Raw genomic sequence first — 21,840 nt, 5'->3', positions numbered from 1 at the left:
GTAAATCTACTACGATGTATATCACAATAGCGGGGCGGATACATGCTATTTAGTCAAGAGGACGGGGATAAGGGATACATTATTCTCATGTTAATTCTAACAATGTTTCATGTGAAAGGAATACATTGTTAGAGTCTAATATTATCATCTTATCTTATTTCATTTTACTCTTTTGATGTGTATTTTGAAGAACTTTGTAATGGAGATAAAGCGTGAACAAGTACGGTAACCGTTGCGTATTCAATATACTGCACGATTGATACCTAGTGCCAGGTAGTAAAGGTAAACGAAACATTCAGTAAGGACAGGAGGTGATACGGACAATATGAACATTGTGGGAATTTAAAGATCATACAAAGTGTATGTATGAACTAAATATATCAGCTTCATAGGTTTTCTTAATTGATTATAATTAACGTGCCTTTAAAGTACTACGTTTTAAAATACACTGGTCATTTAACTGATAGGAACCTACATTAATTCTAGTTCAGTTTGGTAATATTAATTAGTGTACTATCTAAAAAAAATGCCATCTTTTTCTCACTTAAAATTATCCCTTTTTAATTGCAATTGTTTTGTATTTTGTTGTTTTTTTGTGTTCACCCTAGTACTGCTAGAATTAGGAGCACATGATAATGATCAAGCGTATTGTTTGAGGCAATATTAGTGAAGGACATGTTTCATACAAAAGAAGATATTGAATTTTAGTTGCAATTGCATATTAAACATTTTGTAATTATCCTCTTATAGCATTGGTTTAACTGAAATTTACAAAACACAGCAACTAAATGACAGGATGTGTGAGGCATACCTAGACACAGAAGCGGACCACGTCAACAAACATTTGTCTGAGTGTGATAGATACCTGGACATGCAAGTGGGACTACATTAACAAAATCTCGCAAAGAATCGGCCAGCTGCTTAAAGGAAGGAACAAGGTAGGAAATAAAGCTCCACTCAATATAGATGACACGTTTACACAGAGGTTTGATTCACATACAGACTCCTTGATAAAAACACGTCCGAACTAATTAGTTTATGGTTAGAGATTTGGAAAGTAGGGCAGACTGATCGCAATGCATACCAGGGCACACAAATACTGAAATAAATTTTGAAATGGCAATGACAACAATAAACACAAAATCTATTAAATACGTGATTTTTTAAAAATAAATATGACTTCGTTTATAAATATAATTGTGTAATGGAATGCATACAGAGTGACATGACTGAGAACTGATAGAATGTATAAGGGGATAAATAAAGATATGTTGAATTCTGTGTTAGTAAACCACATATACCCACATTTTCCAGTCTTGACATCCACCCACACACTTGGGTCTATTTGGATAGATAGCTGGCGTTAAGGACATTTCCAAACAAAAATTTCAGCTGGCTAGGTGCATTTTTCTCCTTTCCCTACACACATTCATGGCCTAAGGGGGCAGGGGCCAGGTTTTATGTTCACATTTAAGTCCACAATCAGCGACCTTGTATAAAAAAATCATAAAATAATCAAGTACACAAGTGAGGTCATAAAGGTCCATATTTTAGAATACCTATATTAAAACAAAACTTAATAATATAATCTACTTGACCAGAGAGGTCAATGACAGTTCATAGCAGAATATGTTTATGCTCCCCAAACCCAAATTTATACCTCCAATTTTAAAGTCCGAAGGTCGACACCATGTGATGCTCACAGTGCAAGCACAAGCCCTTTTGCTAGATGAAATTCCTGCAAAACAGTGTGCACTAAACAGGCTGATGCAGTTGAAAATATTTGTCATGCAATCCATTTTTGAGATATTCTACTTTTTCTAACCCCGTGTGTTTACTGCTATGGGAGGCTAGCTCTTCTTCTTAGCCGACTATTGCTATTTCACATTCAACATACTGCAGACTAACTATGGAAGGTATACATGCCTGACATCTATTTCAGGAACAATACAAGCCCGTAACACCTAGTTCAAAAATATATCCATATAATTAATTAGTAAACAATAATAGCTGAAAAAGTCACACCATACCCATAAGTTAATACATTTTCCAGGGCCCAATTTACGAAAATGTACCCTGCCACCTAATGTGCTATGAATAGTGGAGTGCGCGCATAGACTGCAGAGTCAATATATACATCCATGCGGGTAGGGATAGACGTTGCAGTCAAAGTTAGTTGACCAATATGTATGTCTGTCTGTATGTCTGTCTGTCTCTGTCTGTCTGTCTCTCTGTCTCTCTGTCTCTGTCTCTGTCTCTCTCTGTCTCTGTCTCTCTCTCTCTCTCTCTCTCTCTCTATATATATATATATATATATATATATATATATATAGAGAGAGAGAGAGAGAGAGAGAGAGAGAGATAGAGAGACATACACACACACACGCACACACAGAGAGAGGATTTTTTTAAATGTTATGACGTTATAAGATTATAGGGTATATATCTCAATATTTTGTACATTATATATTGCGAACCGTAAAGGCACATTGACCGATTCTGAAATATGAACCCGGGTTCAAGTCTGTGATTTGTTGACTGTTGGATCATTGATCACATATACTATCTCTGAGACATGTCTGACAAGCTTTGGATACCTTGTGGCTATTATAATACTGATCGAGTGTTTGCCACCACTACACACACACACACACACTTTGTATTTTTGGTGTTATTTTAAATTCGGATCTGAAAATGGCTCGCTACGGTATTTTGCTTTTAACTCATATTTGGTACGAAACAGACATATACATATTGAACAAAATCAGAAGAAAAATCCATTTGGAAAAGTAAGAGTTACATGTACGTGAGTAGCTGAACGCTATCTTTAATGCATTGAAATCCAGAATGGCTGCCATTTATCGGTAAATTGAGCGTGATCGGTTCGCCTTCATGATGAATGGGACCACTGTGCGATCGATGAGTGAGGAATAATTTACATCGAAAGTTGTCTGGTGGAGAAGGGAATCTATTGATAAAGCCACATAAACCATATAATGCATACAAACTTTTCTATTTTCTTTTTCATATATTCCTCTTCCATGGGATACTGTTAGGTACATATACGCATTAGTGAGTGGAGAACGGTAATGTACAATACACATTAGTGTGTGGAGCGTGGAGACTTTGTTCCAAGTATATATATACATAAGACAGAGACAGAAACAGAGATAGAGATATTCGATTTTTTTATTTTTTAAAATGCTATTTCTGTTATCAAGTACCTCTACTCAACAGCCACGACCACGAATAGCAATAATAATAATAATAATAATAATGACTTCCTCACGAATTCTACGCAGGTTTTGTTTGGTCTAACTGACTCTCGCGCTTAAATCTCGACTCTGAAATTGTTACTGCAGGTTGGTTTAGATTTGAATCTTAGTCATTACTCTTAGTTGTTGTTTTTTGTATTTATTTACAAACATGTAGCATTTAATAAACAAATGACACAATAAACAGGACACAATCTGAGTATCAAATATTGGCGAAAATACGTATAATGTCTGTACATCAGCTTTACGGTATAGTGTATTAAATGGGAGGGAAAGTTGTGCTAATAAGTAAGAGACATATGACCAGTTTTTGAAATAATTTTATGCAGGTTTGTTTTCTTCGCAGTTTTATTATTGTCATGATAATTTTTTGAATACTCATGAGACACATTTCTCAAGTTTGTCTTTTGCAGTTTTGTGTATTACGAACCACTGTTTTCTTACTCGTCGGAATTGAAATCTAAAACCGGAGAGCAAGATATATGTTTAAAAAATTAAATTCCATCCAGAGGACGTTCGTGTTTGGAAACACTGTAAATAAATTAAGATCTTATTTGTAAATGTAATGCGTTTGTAAACAATCGATCATCATATGATCTAAACTGAATCGCAACATCTCGTAATTTATCAAACATAAGAGTGAAAATCCAGGTCTTAAGATTTGAAGCATCCCACCATTTTAAGCATATACCCAAACAGTCAATAGTTTAACTTCATTCGTCATAACCAAATCTGTGTTTGTCCAATTGTCCGTCTGTCCCGACTGATGCAGCGTCAAGAATAATTGACATATATAATGTATCATAAAATCAGGTATATTTACGAATTCAGGCTGCAAAGAAAATCCCAAATCACGCCCAAACAATCATATAGTTATGGCCGTATTGTGCATAAACAACGGTCTTATAATTAGTGTTTTACATCCAAGGTTAAAACTGCATTTGTGCCTGTGATAAAGTTGCACCGTATATTTATTACGAGAGATTTGCCAGTAACGAGCATGTTTCCATGTCAATTTCACACTACAGATCTGTTGATCAACGGGAAAAAATAGTTGTTTTGTTATCGCAAGCTGGCCACCTCAAGTAATCAAATATATCAAACGATTTATAAATTAATCTGCCTTTAAAAACTGCAATGATCATTATATAGTTTGTTAGTCAATAAACATTTTTGTCGTACTGAGTGGGGCAAACATAAAATATTGGCATACATTTGGCATATTTTATCTAGTTTTCATTAAACTGTCACAATATCCTAAAGGTCATCTGAATCATCCCCCCCCAAAATAAAAACCCCTGTTATTTCTCATTGTCAAAGATGTATTACTATATATATATATATATATATATATATATATATATATATATATATATATATCTTTCCCATCAGACCGATTTACCCAGCATTGAAATAAAAGTAAATGGCTGTTTTATCAAACATTAATATGTATATTTGTAACATGGAGGTAAACAATTGCTATACTTGTCGAGTTCTTAAGGAAAGTTTCTTGTTCTATGCGCTGTGTTTGTATATTTCGTAAGGTATATATCCAAGTTTACATGTGTATACACTTACATGACCAGTAATTGTGGATTGTTGTTTACTCTTTTTAGACACGAATGCTTTTTATTATAGAGGCCTGATCTGAAAATTATAAAACTATTGAGACTGCAATTTCGTTTCGACCAATCGCAAGTCATGTTGGTTTTGAAATCACTTTCTGATTGGCTGATAGTGTTAACTCAATCTCAGATCAGGCTTCGAGTTATAAAAACTCTCCGGTTTCTTTAAAATTCTAAGACTGTTTAATGAAATCAAAATTCTACATTATTGTGTTTGTACTACTTAAGGATGCGGGAGGAAGCGGGTTCGAACACGGTCGAGTCATTCCATAGACTTATAAAAATGGATCTTACAGCTGCCTCGATGGGTGCTCAGCATTAAGAGTTTAGTGTTAGGACTGGTCGGGCTGGTGTCAAGATAATGTGACTGCATGGAACATCATGGTACACTCATGCAACTTTATGCCCCCGTGCTAGACATCACTAAACACTGCCACATTGCATTACACCGTAGCGATACGACTGAAAAATTGTTAAAGCTACGTGAAAAGTCCAAATCACACACACACACACACACACACACACACACACACACACACACACTGCGCTACTTCAGGCAATATCAATAGTTTTATTACAGGGAGAGACTGCGGAAGGATAGAACACCACCTTTTTAGTTTTTAGAAATGAACACAAGAAATCCTTATAGTTTTAGGGAAAAAAGTTTAGGTGTTCCTCAGATTTGATAAATTCCTAAAACTTGTACTTGAGATAAAGCAAGATTTCGGGATGTAAAACCCATATGCGACCTTTGCATTCGAGTGACACGCTGATAGTTATATTGTATTACAATGAGAGGCCAAGCGTTACATTTTATTCGAAAAAAAACTTATCCGTCTTGGTCGAATGTCGTGGAGGGTTTACCCGTTTTCGTTTAAGTGCAATATAGTGTGCACCGTCTAAGTCGAATGCGAAAATCGTAAATCGGTATTTGTCTCTTACTTACACTACGCAATTAATTAATTTGTGTCGACACCGGAGATTGCCTGGAATTTCGGACAATAAATAAATAAATAAATAAATATATATATATATATATATATATATATATATATATATATATATATATATATATATATATATATATGTGTGTGTGTGTGTGTGTGTGTGTGTGTGTTTTTAAAGAATATCATAATGTGATTATTGATCAATAATAGAAGTTTCCTGATGCTCACCACCTTGTGTACAGTTTCCCGGTCTATTCTGAACAGGGTGTTTGAGAATACATTACAGTTCTGTTTTAATAATGATATTCCAAAATTATTTGATTGCCTTAAACGGATTTGTACATGAAGTTTTCATTACTGGACGAACAAAATATATCACTTCTCGCACAACTGCATCGCGAGCGGTGAAAGCACGGAAAATTTAGACTCTAGATCAATAAACCAACATTTATATACGTGACCGAAATCTGAACTAATATTAATCGAAGTACAGTGATAGGATTCTGTGTTTTCTTCTGTTGTATGTAGGTCCAAATCTATCTCTTTACTGCATACTTATTATAACACGAAACGTTTCCAAAGTACGAGATAAAGCAATTTATAGGACCAAAAGCGCTTTCAAATTATTTCCTGTGAATAAATGTACATTTCTCATTGCAGATAGCAGATAGATCTTGAACTATGTTTCTTGCTTTGTGAAAGTACCAGCAGTGAAAGGGAATTATTGTGAAGGGAACATCTTGCACAAAAGAACAATGCTTATTTCAAATCTCATTTCCAGAAAGAAAACGTAAATTGATCAGAAAACGAAAACTTAAGTCCAAATGTCGAGTAATGCTGGTTCGGATAATTGGTACACTGAACCCTTCCTGAGGTCGTCTCAAGAGCGAAAGTACGCAATTACTAATATCAATTCCAGAGAAGGTGCCGGGATCCCGCGTTCTACCGGGAACCGTGTTGTACATAGACCCTCGAATATTAGCAATCTTGATCGCTTGGCCATGTCTAATTTCAATGAAAGCGTTGATGGCGAGCTCACGTACAAGGAGGTGTTGTTTTCGTCACGGACGTCAAGAGTTTCCCCAAGAAAATATGACAGAGATAGAGTAGAATTTGAACCCGGCATAACGAGAAAATCGAAAGAACAATCACCAAGAAAAAGTAATAAAGGTAATGAATCGAATAAAGAGACTCCCCATTCACTTGTGTATGACAAGCTGTACCATGGAGAAATAAAACAAATGAGGCCATCGCAGATTCGGTACACGAATGACTTAATATTAGCCCATTTTCAGGATGGAACGCCAATCTTCGCTACATTCAAGGATATATTGTTTGGGCGTGTGCAGATAAAACAAGGTGGCGTTCCTCCGATTGAAGTAATGAAGAATGAAAATTTATATTGGGTCGTCAACGGCAACCGTAGACTCTATGTCTTTAAGAACCTTGAAAAATGCGGTGCTATCTCTCTGATGCCAGTGTTAGAAAGACGATACGATACCGTAGAGATAGATAAACATTTTAGCACAAGAAATATGGGCCGAAGTGTAGCTGTATTGAATGATATTCACTTAGAAAAGAAGATGGAGGAGCAGGTGAAGTATTGGAGAGAATGGAAGGAAAAGAAAGATAAAGAAGCAAAAGAAACGGAAAAACTCAAGAAACAGAAAGGTAATTCTCTATGAGATTTGCATCGTCGAATTAAGTCCTTTGCTTAACTACATTTTGGTTAGGAAATGCATATATTTTGCTTGATTCCCTAACGAATATTCTCATTGCGTGAAATCATATGCTTGTAGAGTCATCTTGGTATTTGCAATATATTTAGTCTTTAAGATTTCTTCATGGTCAGACTTAAGAAGGAAGTGGTGGATTTTCCGGCTGTATAAACTGGTAATTTTATCAAAATCTAGTCCAATTGTCAAAATGTTTGAATATCTCTTCTCGTGACATTTCAATCAAGGCTACGAAACAACTTTTTTCTCAATATTATTTTTCACCCCAACATATGCTATGTTTACTCGATCTGTAAATATATGATGAAACACACACACACACACGCACGCACGCTCCCACGCGCGCGCGCACACACACACACACACACACACACACACACACACACAAACTATGTTCATATATTATGTATTAAAGAAAACATGTTTATCCACTTAGTCTGGCAAACATAAACATCAGAAACTTAACCCAACTCGTTAGATTGTTTCAGTTTGTTGGCAACTGTGCTCAGTTCCATCTCCATTTTGAATAAGCATTCTACTCTCTTTTGAATTTGAACGTTTGGAAAATATATATTTCCTCCTTTATAAAATGGTTGTGCTTGTCTTTTTTCCAGATTATTTATTTTCCATAAATATCTAATTACTATATTGTAAAGGCAACTTTGTAGGAGTTGAAAAGGCTGGGTGACTGAAAAAAGGCAGCAGATTTAGGCCGTTATGTGTTCTGCAACCAACTACAATATTTTCCCATCATTTGCTGTCTTTACAAGTTTACTTTCAGCAAATGATGTCTGATGAACAGAACGATAGATGCCATAATGTTAAGACATTTTTAATTCTTTTAACTGATTAGTTTAGTTTGGTGACTTTGAAGACATGGGGAAGTAGAATACTATTAGGTACAGTTTATTTGTCATGCGTGAGCGAACATTTGAAACCTATGGTTGTCTAATGTCTCTCTTTTCTAAATATCAAGACTAATTATTGAAATGTGGTAAACGGTTAAGAACACCTTTGTAGAGTTCTAATTTTCAGAGTCTGAGGAAGAACTTCGTAAAGAAGTCGAAGACAAAGTACCTCTTGAACCTGTGCCTAAAACAGGTAAAATCTATTCCTTGGTCGATAGAGTTTTATTTTACGTTGTCCTTGTTATCTTGTGTTCATATCGTGTGTAATGGTTGCACTTATTTCTCAATTGGTATTTTTACTGGTTGGAATGCCACATTTTTAAATAGTAATTATCTCTTGCACTTTTAATGCAAATGGAATGGTAGAACATGGTGGTTGGTTGGATTAGCTTTTTACTGTCCACACGGCCAAAGGTCAAGTGACCTCATGGTATAGCATTTTGTCCATTGCGTGCCGTCAGATTGTCGGACCTTGCATCAACGCTGGTGAATATCCTTGAGGCGTTATTTTGATCAGATTACGATCAGAATTTGTACATCTGCTGATATCGTTATAATCTCCTATTATATCGATTGTGAGCGACATCCACCTGTTCTGAATGATGTTGCAGTTAATTAATTGAGCTTATGTGCACTATTGAATTCATGTTTCTGATCAGATGATCATATTGGTCGTTAAACATAAATTTTCAGGCCTCAGGTGAGTTTGATTATGAAGGACATCCACGCGAGTTATTGAGTTGATTTCTCGCTTAATTGGCTGAGCATGTAAACACTCCAGAAGCCATATTTCTTATCGGAGTTTGTTAGGATTTGGTACATAAACTTATTTCATCATTATCGCACAAAAATGGAACTAACAGCTGCCTCGCTTGGCGCTCAGCATTAAGAGGTTAGTGTTAGGACTGGTCGGCCCGGTGTCAGGATAAAGTGACTGGGTGGGACATCATGCTACATGTCTGCGACATGATGCCCCAGTGCTAGACATCACTATAAACTGCCACATTGCAGACATCGTAGCGATATGACTGAAAAACTGTTAAAGCCACGTTAAAAATCAAAATCACATCACATCACATCATTATCGCAACAACAACAAAAATAGATCATGATGACATCCAAGCATGTTAATGAAGTGATTTTGCATTTGTTTCTCTTTTTTGTGAGCATGTGAAACACTCTAGAAACCATAGTTCTCAACATAGATTGATCAGACATGCAGTGCAAGTTTGTATCAGCAGGGTCTCATTGGAGGTTAAATATGATAGTAGCATCTTTCTGAGGATCCACGCATAGTAGCATATTTCTGAGGATTGAGGTTGATCATATGGCAGATATTGAAACCGCAATCTCATGTCGATGTATCGGAAGCCACAACAACTGAGCCAGCGTACCGCCATCCATTTCCAACTTATAGCTCCAAGAGTACTAAAAATAACTTGCGGAATCCATGCTGACTATATACACATTAACTCTCTTCACATTAACAAGTGACCGCTCCGGTGGCCATAGTGGTTAGAGCGTCCGCTTCGGATGCTGGAGGTCGTTGGATCGATCCCCAGCCAAGTCGTTCCAAAGACTTACAAAAATGGCACTAACAGCTGCCTCGCTTGGCGCTCAGCATTAAGAGGTTAGTGTTAGGGCTGGTCGGCCTGGTGTCAGGATAATGTGACTGGGTGGGACATCATGCTACATGTCTGCGGCATGATCCCCCAGTGCTAGACATCACTATAAACTGCCACACTGCAGACGTTGTAGCAATATGACTGAAAATTTGTTAAAGCAACTTTAAAAATCCAAGTCACACACACACACACACACACAAAGAACGTCCATGAAATTCAAGAGAGATAAAAGTGAGAGAAGAGATCCACGGGAATGTGCTTGTTGTATCAAAGACTAGCCCTATTTATGCCGCGAAATTGATGCCGTATAATAACGTATAGGAAGGACCATAAATGATACCAACACTAACAGACAAAGTAGCAACTATGTGCCCCAAGTCCACCTGTCCACGCAGTTCCAATATGAGCGTGAATTGGTGGTCAGGATTTAACAGATGTCAACTAACGAGGTGAAACGCATTAGGTCCAATTGGACCTCTTCTCTTTCACTGGCACTACTAATTCGATGAAAGTTTTGGGTTGAGAGATTCGTGGTGTTTTGTTTTGCGTTGTGTTTTAAATTGATTGTTATCTTAAACTGGCACGATCTTTGTGTAATGGTGGAGACTGTGTTTTGATTAGTTTTCTCTTTATCTTAAGAAAAAATAATGTGCAATAGTTTGCTGGCCCGATTTGAAATTGTGTATATTTTATTATATTCCTTGAGACATTTAGTATTATACAATGAAACTCTTCTATAAAGACAATCAAGAGATGACACAAAATATTGTCCTTTGTGGTCAGGTGTTCGTATTACATGACTGAATGTATAGATTACTAGGGTTTTACTAGATTATTTAGATGTGTACATATTTGGCAAATGTGTATGCAGCATTTCGAATATATGGTAAAGATGAATAACACTATTCAGTTTTGAGCACATAAGTATGGTCTGTTCTAAGACAGACCCTTGTGGGAATAACGCATATTGTCAGTCTATCTATCTATCTATCTATCTATCCAACCATCCATCCATATATATATATATATATATATATATATATATATATATATATATATATATATATATATATATATATATATATATATATCGTCAAATTGTTTGGAGTTCTCCTTTGGGAAGCTGTACAGCTAGAAGCATCAACATAAACTCTTTCGTTCACTATATATCACACATTTTTTATTAACGTTCCAGGATTTAAAAGGTAGAAACACAGTATGGCTATTTCTTGTGGCTTAAATGATCAACATAGCTATTTAAGGTGCATCAGATTATACATGCATCCAATTATTTTTTTAATTTTATAAAGACTAGAGGAGAATCTGCTGTCTCCAAATTAGCTTTCATCCATTCAAAATACCCTATGCGTTTTAGTCATCTCAGACCATGGCTAATGAATCTTTAGAATTGTTTCACCAACCACCCCTACCACACACATACACTCACACAGACTCATACACACATACACACACACACACCTACACATATACATACAAACACACACACAGACACATACACACAGACACACACAAACATACACATACAAACACACATACACACACGCACAGACACACACACACAGACACACACACACACACACGCACGCACACACAGACACACAGGCACAGACACACACAGAGATACACACACATACACGCACACAGACACAGACACATGGACACACAAACACACACATACACACCTATGACCGGTGTATATTCAGCATACCAAGATATTCGGAAGAATTTTAAAGACAAAGAACTTCAACGAGTTTCCTCACTGGTTATACTGGCTATTTAAAAACGACCTTGTATAGCTTAGGTATTGTTCAAAGGATCTTTAATTTCCTTTATTTTAGTGTATGATTGTTGTGTGTGATATGGGTTAAAGAGTATTCAGCATGTCTTTACTTCGGATGTGCGCCTTTCCATAAACTTCTTGCTCCACTTGGTCATTTTCCCTTCCTGAACTTCAGAGGTAAATTGTAAAACAAATGGCCGATAACTTATTCTACATGTTCTATATTTGGTAATTCATTCATTGAGCTTTCAGAAGCTGGTATTGTCTAGTTGGGCAAAATTAATTTTCCCTATTTAAGTAGGTGCTAAAGATGGCGTACTTTAGACTAATTCAAGCTGAGTTGTTTAGCACAAGAGAGCAGTCATTTTAGTTAGCAGTGTGATTAGACCATATATAACTTCCACGGGTACAATATCCAAAGAAACATCAGGCACACTGCATCAAAGTGGCATAGAGGTATGCCAACATTCTCTCCACTGTGCATGTTTTAAATGCAATTAACATATCTTTACATACATCACTCTCTCCAAAGTACATATTAACTGGTGAGTACCTGCATTGTAAACACTGATTCTCAATAACAGGATGCAGTTAATGTCGTGGCAATATTACTCCAAATGCAAGTTGTTATTTTTTAACTTTAGTGAGAATAATATTTTACATATTGCGTACACTTTCAAATCTACAATAGTTTAATTTTCTCCTTTGTTGAAATTGCAGCAAGCTGCAACATGTTCCAGGTTGAAATCTTTGTTATTGCAATACACATAAGGTATATATTTAGTAAGGAAAATGTATGATATATAAGGTATATATCATTAGGAATATGTTTTAAATATAAGGTATATATTTGGAAAAATGTTTTAATTATAATGTTAAATTAAAGTAAACTTATTGGTATGCTTACGGAGAACTTGCCTTACTAGTGAAGAAAAATGGTAGCAGTATTTAAAACTAATTATCTTACGCCTTTATAAATCATTTCAGTTAGGCGTGTAAAAATAAGAAGGAAGTATTCATTAAATAACGTTTCAGTGAATAATGGCATCACGATCGTGATATAAAAATGCATGTCTGTAGAGTATGGGGTGCACATCTCAATTTGCGGAAAGATTTTATTTCAGAAAGAAATGGACTCTCCATGTGTATATTATACTGCTATGCTAGTTTTCTCGTTTCTGTACAACGTTTTGATGCTTCAAAATTTCCCGTTATTTAAATACGCACGATACACATTTATGTAGCAGTTTTATTTGATTTTAAGTGGATATCTGGAATAGACATGTGAGCATATCCGTGTCTCAGTTTTTAAAAAAATGAATTTATGTGTAATATTGATTGGATTTTATTGATGCCATGCAAACATTGTAGCATGGAAGTTTTGGTTTTCAATTATTTGGTTTTTTAGTATATTGCATAGGATTATTGCAATAAAAGTTGAAAATAAATACTTATACAAGGTTTATTATTACGATGACCAAATCAAAGTAAGTATACAATGTACTTACTTTGCATCTACATAGCGAGCCATTGTCATTTCAAAAGTTGCGAGAAAAAAAAATTAAATTTCAATATATGTTAACTTGTATGCTTTGTGTTTTTGTTAGCACAAATCATAGTGCGTTCAGTTTAATATTTTTGATATTATACAGGTGAATATACCACTTTATGTGATTTTGACTGGTCCCAATAAACCCATGCAATTATTGTATACTGATTGGCTGCGATCGTGGGAAAGCTTTTTAAACCCCGCCTTCTAGAATTTGTTGTTTTCATGAACGTTTTTGGCCGCCATTTTTTGAATACACTTGCCAAAGGGAGTTGTTGAAATAAATGGTCTCGTCTGTTTTAATATTGCCAATTTACCCAAACAAAGGTTTGTAATGTCATATATAACATATCATAACATGAAAACTGGCAAAACCCAAAGACAAGAACAATAACAACAAGTGAAACTACCGGTATTGCTTAGATGATAACGAGGGTGAGGGTGGGGATGGATGAGCGGTATATCTGTAGCAAGCAATCCACCCTATGTACAAAATTGGTTTAAACGTGAACTTACTGAAGTAAATAAACTCAAATTTGTTCACAGAAGACTGTAGACATAAACCGGTCTCCCAAACGGACAGAACTTTATCCAACCACTTCATTTTTACGCGGTAAATATACGATGCAAGTCCGACTCAAAAAGAGATCTGTTTACGTCTTTTGTATAATCTAATGTTCCAAATAGAAAAACGGCAAATATTCGGTCACAATTACATTTCAGTAAATATGCGTATTTCTGCATCCAGTAATCTTCTTTTTACAAAATTATCGCAACAATATACAGTTTAGTTGTGGAATGTCAACATAAACCCTGTAAATTTGTTGTGTTGGCCAACTTAAACCGGCACTGTGCACCGTATCAAACAATGTGACATCACACGCATTATACATTTTGTTTTGTCTTTTGTAAAATGTTCTGTTTATTTGGATGGACGATTATTCTTTGATTTATAGTTATAAAATATGTATAATATACTTTTACTATTTCTTGTTTGGGACTATTTATTACGCACAACAAATGAAAGGTACAGCGTCTGCCAAATGAACGCAATTATTCGTTCTTCTTTCTATCTAACTAATTTCTGCTGAAATAAAAGTATGTGATAAAAAGAATCTCAAATGGAATGATTTAATATTAAATTTATTAAAATCGTAAAATAATGTCCAGCTTTTGCTCTCCAAGGCTCTCAAAAGCTGAACATTATTCAACTCGTTTCATAAATTCAATATCAAATCGTTGCCCATTTGAGATCCTCTATTGATTACACGAGAAATGTAAAAATAGCACATTATTTTGCATAGACTGTAATCTTCTTTCAGAGCCTGCAAAGACTGGGTGCTGCGTGATTAGCTGACTCGAAAACATGGCTGATGCAGATTCGTAAAATCATAGAAAAACAGATTTTCTTGACAATACAATGTTTTACCATATCAGTATGTATTTAGGTAAACACTGCTTATGCTAAGTAGCTTTATTCACATACATGTACTCTCTCATGATATTATTTTTTATGACGAAAATATATTCATCGCATCTAATTATATCAGTGCATTCAATATTCTGATGTGATTAATCTTGTTGTTAAGCATCAGCTGGGTTATTTATTTATTTATTTACTTACTTATTTTGTAAGACGTTAGTTCTGACATGTCTTTATTTTATAAACGTAGTTCATCTTCAGTTTCAGATAATATCAGGCCATTTTCCTCATGTTTATTTATAAAGGGAAGATATAAAATATATTTGAGACCTAAGAAAACAAAATGCAGACTAGACTAGTGGACGAAGTTATCAATCCTGATATCGAAGTTTTCAATCGATATTTACCATATATATATATATATATGTCGATGCAAGTGGTGAAGAACCCTTACAAAATGATACCTACCTTAAACATGTTAAATTAGTCTTTAGCAATCGTGAATAATTATTTGTCGTTTTGCCTTTTTATTCTTTAAACGGAGACTTCATCTGAGACAATCGTTGCAAGTAATGCACTTAATTAGGTCAGTGGTAAAGAAAAACTATTGACAACACCCACTCGCCTTCTACAAATTAACAAACACAATGTCATTAGCTGACAAGGCTGAAATTTGTACTTACCTCATCCATTCCGTACTGATTGTTTTGTCGTGCCATCATGCTCAGCCATAGATAATACATATTAACATACCAAAGACATTCTATATTTGTTCATCGTGTATGATTTAAGTACTGTACTGATCATATAATAATCACGTTTTTACGATGCTTTGCGGATGATTCGCATCTTGTCTGCTTGTTACGAATATAAGAGCTAAACTTTCAGTGTGTCAAGGGCGGGGGGGGGGGGGAGAGATGTGTTACATTAAATCTGTTCGGTGGTTATTGTTTGTGCAAGTCCAGAGTAAAATAATAACCAACCATTTGAACTGACTGTAGCTTGTTCACTGCGTGACGCAGTAAAAGTAATGGCATCCAATCTAAATAGACTTAAAGCAACAGCGAAATTTCACGCAAACGGGAAAATTTAATGATCTGTACAGGACTTATATCATGCATGTTTAGAATGTCTCTTTTTAGGCCGATAGATGTAATTGGCGTCTGAAAGTGTCGACGGTATAAAATTAAAAAAATACACACAAAATACAAAAACAAAAAGTGGCAGAAAATCAGTATAGGGGCCGATTACAAACTACACGAGTTACAGACAACGTGTTAATTTGTCGAACGAAAGGGATGTTGTCGATGGTTTCATTTGTGACTCACAGTAAGAGGTGTTTCTGACCGCAGCAGTTGATTTGAATCGGCGTGAAGTCCATTTTGAAGGATTTTGTTGTTAATATCAGCTTCCTTATATACTCGAAGAAAAAACAATTCTTGATACGATTTTCCTAGCACGTAGAAATTGTTTTCTCTTTTGAAGATAACACAATGATGCCTTCCAAATTTAAGAGAAACCATGAAATGGATAAAAAAAGTGTTTTAAAAACATGCATCAAGTGCAAACTTAATCGGGTGGAGACAAAAATAAGTCCTGTTCCTGCTCGGATGGAGCAAGCGTGAAATGCGCTAAAAGATTGAAGACAAATTACTGACACATATCATGCAGACTGTTTGATGGTATTTCGTTTTATTTATTTTTGAAAAGAATGGGAATGGCATATATACAGATCATACTTCTATGACTGTCTGATCTGCATGTCACAAACACAACCAATCTGTCACCACATATAACACGGCACCACCTTACTACTGAGAGAACCTCGAAATATTACAATACCATCAAGTGGATATGTGTGTCGATAAAGTTTCGTATCCTAGGTTGAGTATCGTGAATCGTATCGATACGTTGTACAGGTGTGTCGTTTCACTTTTAAGTTACAGGTATATCTGGTCGTTCTGACAATAGTTACTGTTGATTTATCAACTGGATTATGAATTTGACGGCACCGCTGAAAACTTCAGACTCCTCCCACTTCATTATCATGCCCATGTTTAGACGTTACAATTGGCTAATGACAGTCTCAAACATGAAATTGATAATATGCTAATTAAATTGTGTTTAATATATAAATTTAAGAAGACTATATTTCTCTATCAAACCAATCGATCTCCATGTTCAGCAATGTCGTAAAAATTTTCATGTGTTATATCAAGCAAATCCGTGTATTTGCTATACTTTACAGCATGATTTGGATATAATGTTTCGTTTAAAAGAGATTATTATTATTACTTTTATTATTATTATTATTATTGGGAACATTCATCAATTATTTTCATTCAAGATAAGTATATGCTTATTTAAATGACTTAGTTACATTTTTAATAGGTCTCGATATCCTATCTATGCAGCTTGTATAAGATATTGCAATATTAATTTCATATAATGTATACATAGCAATGAGGTCAAAGTACTCCAACAATAAATCACATGCACCAGTCATCTTATAAAACTGATTATGACTCTTCCGTAACTTTTTTATATGAAGATTATCTCTAAATATGTTTTCAATTTTTGAGTTTTTCCATAGTTTTGTAATATTGTTATGACTCATGTTATTATTAAACATATTTTTTATTGACATGTCTTATAAATGACTTACGCTAAAGCAGTGATCTCAATCTTTGTTGGTTTCAAGTTTTTCTGAAACCGTTTTATATGTTTCATTTCATATTTATAGAAAAAAAACGGTTACAACCAGACTCAAAGTAAAGTTAATATAGACTGTGACCTTCCGAAACATATACTAATATAAGTAAAAAAACTCGTTAGACAAGATAGAAGAAAATCTCAAGACACACGGGATTTGACTAAATATTATAAAAATGGAACTGGTTCCATATTTGTATTATAATATAGTCTTATCTTAATCGTCTATATTTATATGAACTCAGTTTTTCTTATATATGTGTTCGTGACGGTCAACAACTACGCAGTAACGACTTCGAGCACGTAAACATTTGAACGAAATATGTTCAGCTACACAATTCTCTAACGCTGACACATAGAGAATATGACGGTCAACAGCTACGCAGTAACAACTTCGAGCATGTACACATTTGAACGAAATGTGTACAGCTGCACAATTCTCTTACGCTGACACATAGAGAATAAACAAAATAGTGGCGCTCTCTTATAAGGAATTGACCTATCGAGTCAATTTTGTGTTGGTCTGGAACGACAAAGAGAACCTTATTTGTTTACATGAATACACGACTAAAGAAAGCGCAAGAAAAATATTCGTGGCGTTCGTATCCATAATTTTTAGAAAATCAGCATGGTCTGAACAAAACGTGAGTACATCCATCTTTCTCTCTCTCTCATTTCATTTTTGAATGACTTAACACGTTCATGACATCTTTAGTTAAGTCACTGTGTATAAAATGTGTTAAAATTAATTACCATTTAGATTTGATGCTGTGAAATATATATCAGTGTAACTTGTATGGGTATGGAAGATGGTACAATGGACGTATCATCAGCGTAAATGGAGAAAGCAAAAAACTTGTTGCCTTCCTTTAATGCCCAATAAAGTCAGTCTAAATGAATAATGTTGAATACAGTAGCAAAGGATTCTGAGCTGTATATTTTTAGCTCCTTACAGCTTGTATTAAAATCCAATATTTTTCTTTTTCGTTGGATACAATATTATAAGGCTTCCTTTAAAAGGAAGAAACATGCAAAGTTGGAATGTTAGCTTCTTCCTTTCCTGAATATGGGATTAAATTTTAAGCCATAAACTCAACATAACCAAAAATAAACTCATTGCCATTTTTGTACTCCACTTCGGCAAGCTGGTTATGTTGTATCAGTTTTAGGCAAATATAAAAGAAAAACGGATCTAAATATATAAATAACATTGCATGGGCCAATTAAAAAATAACGCATCTAAATATATTAATAACACTGCATGGGCCAATTAAAAAATAACGCATCTAAATATATAAATAACATTGCATGGGCCAATTAAAAAATAACGAATCTAAATATATAAATAACATTGCATGGGCCAATTAAAAATAATGGATCTAGATATATAAATAACATTGCATGGGCCAATTAAAAAATAACGAATCTAAATATATAAATAACATTGCATGGGCCAATTAAAAAATAATGGATCTAGATATATAAATAACATTGCATGGGCCAATTAAAAAATAATGGATGTAAATATATAAATAACATTGCACGGGCCAATTAAAAAATAATTGATCTAAATATATAAATAACATTGCATGGGCCAATTAAAAGATAATGGATCTAAATGTATAAATAACATTGCATGGGCCAATTAAAAAATAATGGATCTAGATATATAAATAACATTGCATGGGCAAATTAAAAAATAATGATGCGAGGGAAACACCGGAAAAAGGACAGCAAACGACACTCTTCGTTAGGTATAGCCTTTTGTGACACTGGTGGCAGATGAGACAATAAAACATCAGGATACAGTGTACTAGTGATATACTCTAGGTTAGCGCTCAGTTTTAAAATCAATTGAACCGGGCAATATCTTGCATGGACGACAAATTATAACGGTGACCAAAGTCAACTTACCTAACACTGATAGCTAGCAAATGTGCATTTCGTTTATCTGGCCCCTTAAATCTGTAATAAATTTGATACAACATTTTATTATCGGAACATTGTGGATCGATTTCAAGGGTTCATTATTTTAATGTATTCACTTGTTGGTTCTCAACAATCAACTGCGGAGGACAAATTAATATACGTTTGCGTTACATGGCGAAACTAACACCGTATATATGGTGCGATGTGTCTGAACACACGCTGAACGAATATACATTATTTAGTCAAGTGGACGCGGATAAACGATGCAATTATAATCATGTGATTTTTTTGAAATATTTCAGGTACAAGGAATACCTTGGTAGTTTCTAATATCAGTGGCTTTTTTATTTCACTAAACTCTTTGATGTATATTTTGAAGTACAAGTGAAGAAGTACGGTAAAGATTGTGTATGATATTTACTGCCTGATAGTAGCAGTAAAAGAAACATTCAGTAAGGAACGGAGGTGACACGGACAATATGAACATTGTGGGGATTCAAAAATCATATGCGGTGTATGTATGCACTAATATAACACTGGACAACAAATTTTTACAAAAGTCATGTTACTGAAATAAAATTAGTCAATTCTTATCAATTTTTATGTGCTGAACACGAATATGACAGTCAAATTGCAAAATTGGCTCTAGTTTTTTTGTAATCTGCAAGAAATTAATGTTTACATAACGAAATGCATTCCAATAGTAAAAGGTCAACTGTAATAGCCTACCTATAAAAAATCAAGTCATTGACTACATCTTAGATTTCTTCGCCTGTCTCTTGTACAGCTGTTCGGGAGCATCTCTGAGGAGTGTCCAGCAGTAGTCAGCCAGCATTGTAGTGGACCATTTTCCCTGGTATCTTTGTTCCATTGTTGCGATATCTTGATGAAAACGTTCGCCGTGTTCATCACTAACAATACCACAGTTGCTAGGAAAGAAATCCAAATGGGAATGAAGGAAGTGAATCTTTAGAGACATATTGCAGCCAAGTTTCTTATACTTCATCAACATGTCTTCTACTAGTTCCTTATAGTTTTCTGCCCTAACATTTCCGAGGAAGTTTGTAGAAACTAGGCGAAAAGCATTCCATGCTTGTTTCGCGTCACCTTCCAGCAAGTTGTTGAACCGGTCATCTTTGAAAAGCTCTCGAATCTGAGGACCCACAAAAACTCCCTCTTTAATCTTTGCTTCGCTGAGTCGAGGGAATTTTTCATGCAGGTATCGGAATGCTGGCAAAGTCCGGTAAATGGCTTTCACGAAGTTCTTCATCAAACCTAGTTTGATGTGAAGGGGTGGTAGCAAGATTTTCTGAGCCTCAACCAGAGCTGGGTGTTGGATATTCTTCTCTCCAACGGCTACATTCTGCCTGTGAGTCCATTCCTTCCTCATGTAGTGCATTTCCCTTGCTCGGCTATCCCACTCGCATAAGAAACACATGTATTTTGTATATCCTTGCTGCAGTCCCATTAAAAGGGCAGCTACCTTCAAATCACCACAGAGGTGCCAGCTGTACTTGTTATACTCAATGGAATTCAGTAGCTGCCTTAAGTTATCGTATGTCTCTTTCATGTGGACAGCATACGCTACTGGAATAGATGGAAGAATGTTTCCATTGTGCAAAAGCACAGCCTTGAGACTCAGTTTCGAAGAGTCCACAAATAGTCTCCATTCTTGTGGGTCATGAGTGATTTTTAAAGCATTCATGAGGCCCTCAATATCGGAACAGAATATCAGATTACTTTCCTTTCTGAAGAAAGGCTCCAATTGCTGGTGGCGCTTTCGATATGCAGTAATTGTGACATCTTCTTCTAGAAGATTCCATTGTTGGAGTCTTGATCCTAGCAATTCTGCCTTGTTCTTTGATAAGTCCAAATCACGAATCAGGTCATTTAGTTCTTCCTGTGTTATTCTGTGTGGGGTTGATGATGCACCACAGTGAAAATCTGGATCACTGCATGCTGATAGACCAGGAGAAGAACAGGTCGACTCACCTTTGTCTTCGTCAGATGAATCAAGAGAATATTCTGCTGGAGGTTCTGGAATAGGAAGTCCCTCACCATGTGGAACTGGTCTCAATGCAGACGGAATGTTTGGGTAGACTATTCTCGACTTCTTTCGCTTCGTTATTCCGCCGGAAAGAGGAGGAACCAAGCAGAAGTAACAGTCATTTAGGTGGTTGCTTGGCTCTCTCCACACCATTGGGACTGCAAACGGCATTGATGACCTTTTGCAATTCAACCACTGTGAAAGCTGTGTTGTACATGTAGCACAGCATATATGCGGAGCCCAAGGCTTGTCTTGGTCACCAA

The 21,840-nt window shown here is 35.3% G+C and overlaps 1 protein-coding gene across 2 annotated transcripts; it reads left to right on the top strand.

Moving 5' to 3' along the window:
• Nucleotides 1–250: 250 nt before the first annotated feature.
• Nucleotides 251–17,531, top strand: LOC149799741 (uncharacterized). Of its 2 annotated transcripts, XM_089957122.1 has the most exons (5): nt 251–360; nt 751–938; nt 6,508–7,518; nt 8,619–8,684; nt 14,789–17,531. In XM_089957122.1, exons 3-5 carry the CDS (start codon nt 6,672–6,674, stop codon nt 14,821–14,823), a joined length of 948 nt encoding a protein of 315 aa, XP_089813248.1. In that variant the 5' UTR covers nt 251–360; nt 751–938; nt 6,508–6,671; the 3' UTR covers nt 14,824–17,531. The 2 variants fall into 2 exon arrangements, with proteins under 2 accessions (XP_089813248.1, XP_089813249.1); XM_089957123.1 differs by lacking the exon at nt 8,619–8,684.
• The last annotated feature ends 4,309 nt before the right edge of the window (nt 17,532–21,840 follow it).

Source organism: Sinohyriopsis cumingii, chromosome 5, assembly GCF_028554795.1.
Source record: "Sinohyriopsis cumingii isolate HCF-2022 chromosome 5, ASM2855479v2, whole genome shotgun sequence".
Lineage (NCBI taxonomy): Eukaryota > Metazoa > Mollusca > Bivalvia > Unionida > Unionidae > Sinohyriopsis > Sinohyriopsis cumingii.
This window is presented reverse-complemented; position numbering and strand designations above follow the sequence as displayed.

Bases quoted from the DNA above. Each gene is read 5' to 3' on its own strand.
- LOC149799741 (XM_089957122.1), top strand. From the start codon at position 6,672: ATGTCGAGTAATGCTGGTTCGGATAATTGGTACACTGAACCCTTCCTG. The intron at 7,519-8,618 runs GTAATTCTCTAT...TCTAATTTTCAG, and splicing joins AAAACTCAAGAAACAGAAAG to AGTCTGAGGAAGAACTTCGT. The intron at 8,685-14,788 runs GTAAAATCTATT...ATCTTCTTTCAG, and splicing joins TGAACCTGTGCCTAAAACAG to AGCCTGCAAAGACTGGGTGC.